This window comes from Procambarus clarkii, chromosome 42, assembly GCF_040958095.1.
Source record: "Procambarus clarkii isolate CNS0578487 chromosome 42, FALCON_Pclarkii_2.0, whole genome shotgun sequence".
In the NCBI taxonomy this organism is placed as follows: Eukaryota; Metazoa; Arthropoda; class Malacostraca; order Decapoda; family Cambaridae; genus Procambarus; species Procambarus clarkii.
This window is the reverse complement of record NC_091191.1, coordinates 33,502,463-33,505,337: the sequence shown is the minus strand read 5'-3', so window position 1 is coordinate 33,505,337 and position 2,875 is coordinate 33,502,463. Positions and strand designations below refer to the sequence as shown.

General features: G+C 39.7%; 1 protein-coding gene across 1 annotated transcript; it reads left to right on the top strand.

Moving 5' to 3' along the window:
* Positions 1-1,344: 1,344 nt before the first annotated feature.
* On the top strand, positions 1,345-2,016 carry LOC138373524 (uncharacterized). Its single transcript, XM_069339738.1, has one exon. It carries the CDS (start codon positions 1,345-1,347, stop codon positions 2,014-2,016), a length of 672 nt encoding a protein of 223 aa, XP_069195839.1.
* Positions 2,017-2,875: the final 859 nt, after the last annotated feature.

The following is a 2,875-nucleotide window of genomic DNA, read 5'->3' as shown; positions in this document are numbered from 1 at the left end:
AATAAATTTTACTCACATCCAAAGCAAGAGTTGCTCCCATCAAGAAGAGATCTTAACCTCAAATGGAGTTAACTGCATTGCTGGTGGGAGTAAGATTGGCTCATTGCCTGACCAAGACTCTGAACAATATACACTTTGGGGAAATCGTAGTGTTGTCATACAATGAGGCAGTCTTACAATGGGTAAGAAATAATAACAATAAAACTCCCTACGTTAGCAATCGTGTTAGGGAAATCCATGAATTATCTGCAGGATACAAATTCAGACATGTCCCCACCAAGGACAATCCTGCAGATTACCTATCAATAGGCTTAACATTAAAACAGCTAATCAAGTCTTCGATGTGGTTTAATGGACCTTCATGGCTTGTTAGTGGTCAGTGGCCCAAACAGAAACCACAAGTCATAATGACCAGTATCACTACTCCCATGAAAGACCCAGAACCTCATTGAACCTCAGCTATTAATCCTTACAATTATTCCAACTTGAGTAAGTTATTAAGCGTGACAGCACATGAGTTTGACTTTCTTGCTAAGATAGAAATCAGGCATAAGTTTCCCAATCCTGTCCTCTACTGGATCAAACGTGCACAACAAGAGACGTATGGAAGTGAATATGAAAATCTTCCAGGGAAATTAACCAAGTCTCTAGGTATCTGGTATGATACCAACATTCATAATATATTAAGGTGTGGAGGATGTCTGCTTCACGCAGAAACTGATTTGGTTACAAAGAATCCGATCCTTCTACCACGTCACCACATTATTACGAAACTTCTAGTTTTACACCATCATCAATATAATACTTTACATGGTGGAGTGTTAGACACTCTCACCGACTTGAGACAAAAATATTGGCTTCCTCAAGGTCGTCAAACTGTCAAATCACTCATTAAGTCCTGTGTGATCTGCAAAAGATACGGCTCTCGTGTGTCCTTACCCAGGACCTCCACCACTCCCTAAGGAGAGAGTAGTCCATCTTCGTCCCTTTGAGACCACTGGTGTCGATTACACAGGAGCCTTACTTCTCACTGGCACTCCAGATAAGGTACCAGTGAAAGCTTATATCTGCCTCATCACGTGTGCAACCACACGAGGCATACACCTCGAAGTGACTTCAGACATGAGTGCAGAAGCCTTCATCCAAGCTTTTCGTAGATTTGCAGCTCGCAGATTCTGTTCCAAAAAAATGATATCCGATAATGGTTCAAATTTTGTGGCAGGAGAAGCCTGCCTATGAGAGATATGGAATCATCCACAAGTGCAGTGTGTCATGCAGAGACGACAATGCCACTGGAAATTTATAGCTCCCAGAGCCCTCTGGCAGGGTGGGTTCTACGAACGTATGATAGAGACTGTCAAGAAATGTTTAAGGAAGACCTTGCATCGACAGAAAATTAGATTCCCTGAACTACAAACACTCATCGTAGAAATTGAGGTGCGAGTCAACAACTGCCCCTTAACTTACCTCTCAGATGACTTCTCACAGAGAGAACCCCTGAGTCCCTCACATTTAATACATGGAGGCCTGCTGAGCCCTCTGATACCTTTGGCAGAAGAGGATCCAGTTGACCCTTCCCATGTGACTAGGCGTGATTTAGTGGAAAGTTACCAACATCTCTCGAGAGTAATTAAAAGGTGGAATGAGGTGTGGACTCGAGAGTACCACTATGGCGCTTCAAACCCCTATAATAGGGTTCAACTCAAACCAGGAGATCTAGTGTTGATTGACAGTGATGGACCCAGGTCAGAATGGCCTATAGGCAAGATTGTCTCTATTCACCCAGATCACCGAGACATCCTGAGAGTAGTACGACTTTTGTGCCGAGGCACTACTACTCTAAAAACATTAGAGAAGTTGGTACCTCTCGAATTAGCAGAACGAGAGTGTTCAACGAAACCAACTTCACCTATAGCTTCCGAGGACAACAATTCTGATCCACCAAGCACACGCCCACTTAGAACTGCTGCTCAACAATGCAAGCGGAAACTACAAACATATTATAGCTCTGATTGAAAGCAAATAAATTACCATCCAATTCAAGGTAATCATGATGATACCGTGTTGTGATGTCCAGTAACTAATCAGTTAAAAGTCACAGAGACCAAGGATATTCATTTTGCTGTGGATTCTAAGTCTCCTTGAATTGTATGCTTCCATTATTAATTTGTTTGCGTAGGCTATAAACTACACCATTATTACATCTAGAGTACAGTAGAGTTTACAAAGTTTTAGGACTTAGTAACCTAACCATTACACGTCATAGCGACACCAGTCATTGAGTATATAATAGGCGTTAGTAGTTATTAACTTTAGATGATTTATTATTCAATGTTCAACATTTAACTTTAATTCCTTTACAAGATTTAGAGTCTTATATGTCCTTGACAAATACAGGACATCCGTTATGTGCGTACTAACATACTAACATTAAATTAACTTCGGGATAGGTACGTCAGTACTCAACATTGAACTGCGACCTGAGTTTTCCCCCCCGGAGTTATGTTGGAAATTTCCAACACTGATACATCTTTATTGTATCACAATGCACTACTCTTGTATATTTAACCACAATATCAATTAACTTTACTAACTGTAATACTAACATAAATTATTATTTCTTTATCTGCCCATTAATTGCTGAAATTCTCACGACATCGAGAGACAGGATTGCATCAGATAATGCCTATCTAGACATATTTATTACCAATATGTTAGAGAATTGAATATGGTTCTCTACCTTTATCAGTATTCTGTACAATAATTAATTACTGATAATATAACTTTTAATGATCCAATAACTGAGAGTTATTAACTAAGATTATCACTAAATAACAGTTTTATCTGTTATATACGAACGCCATGGAAATATTTC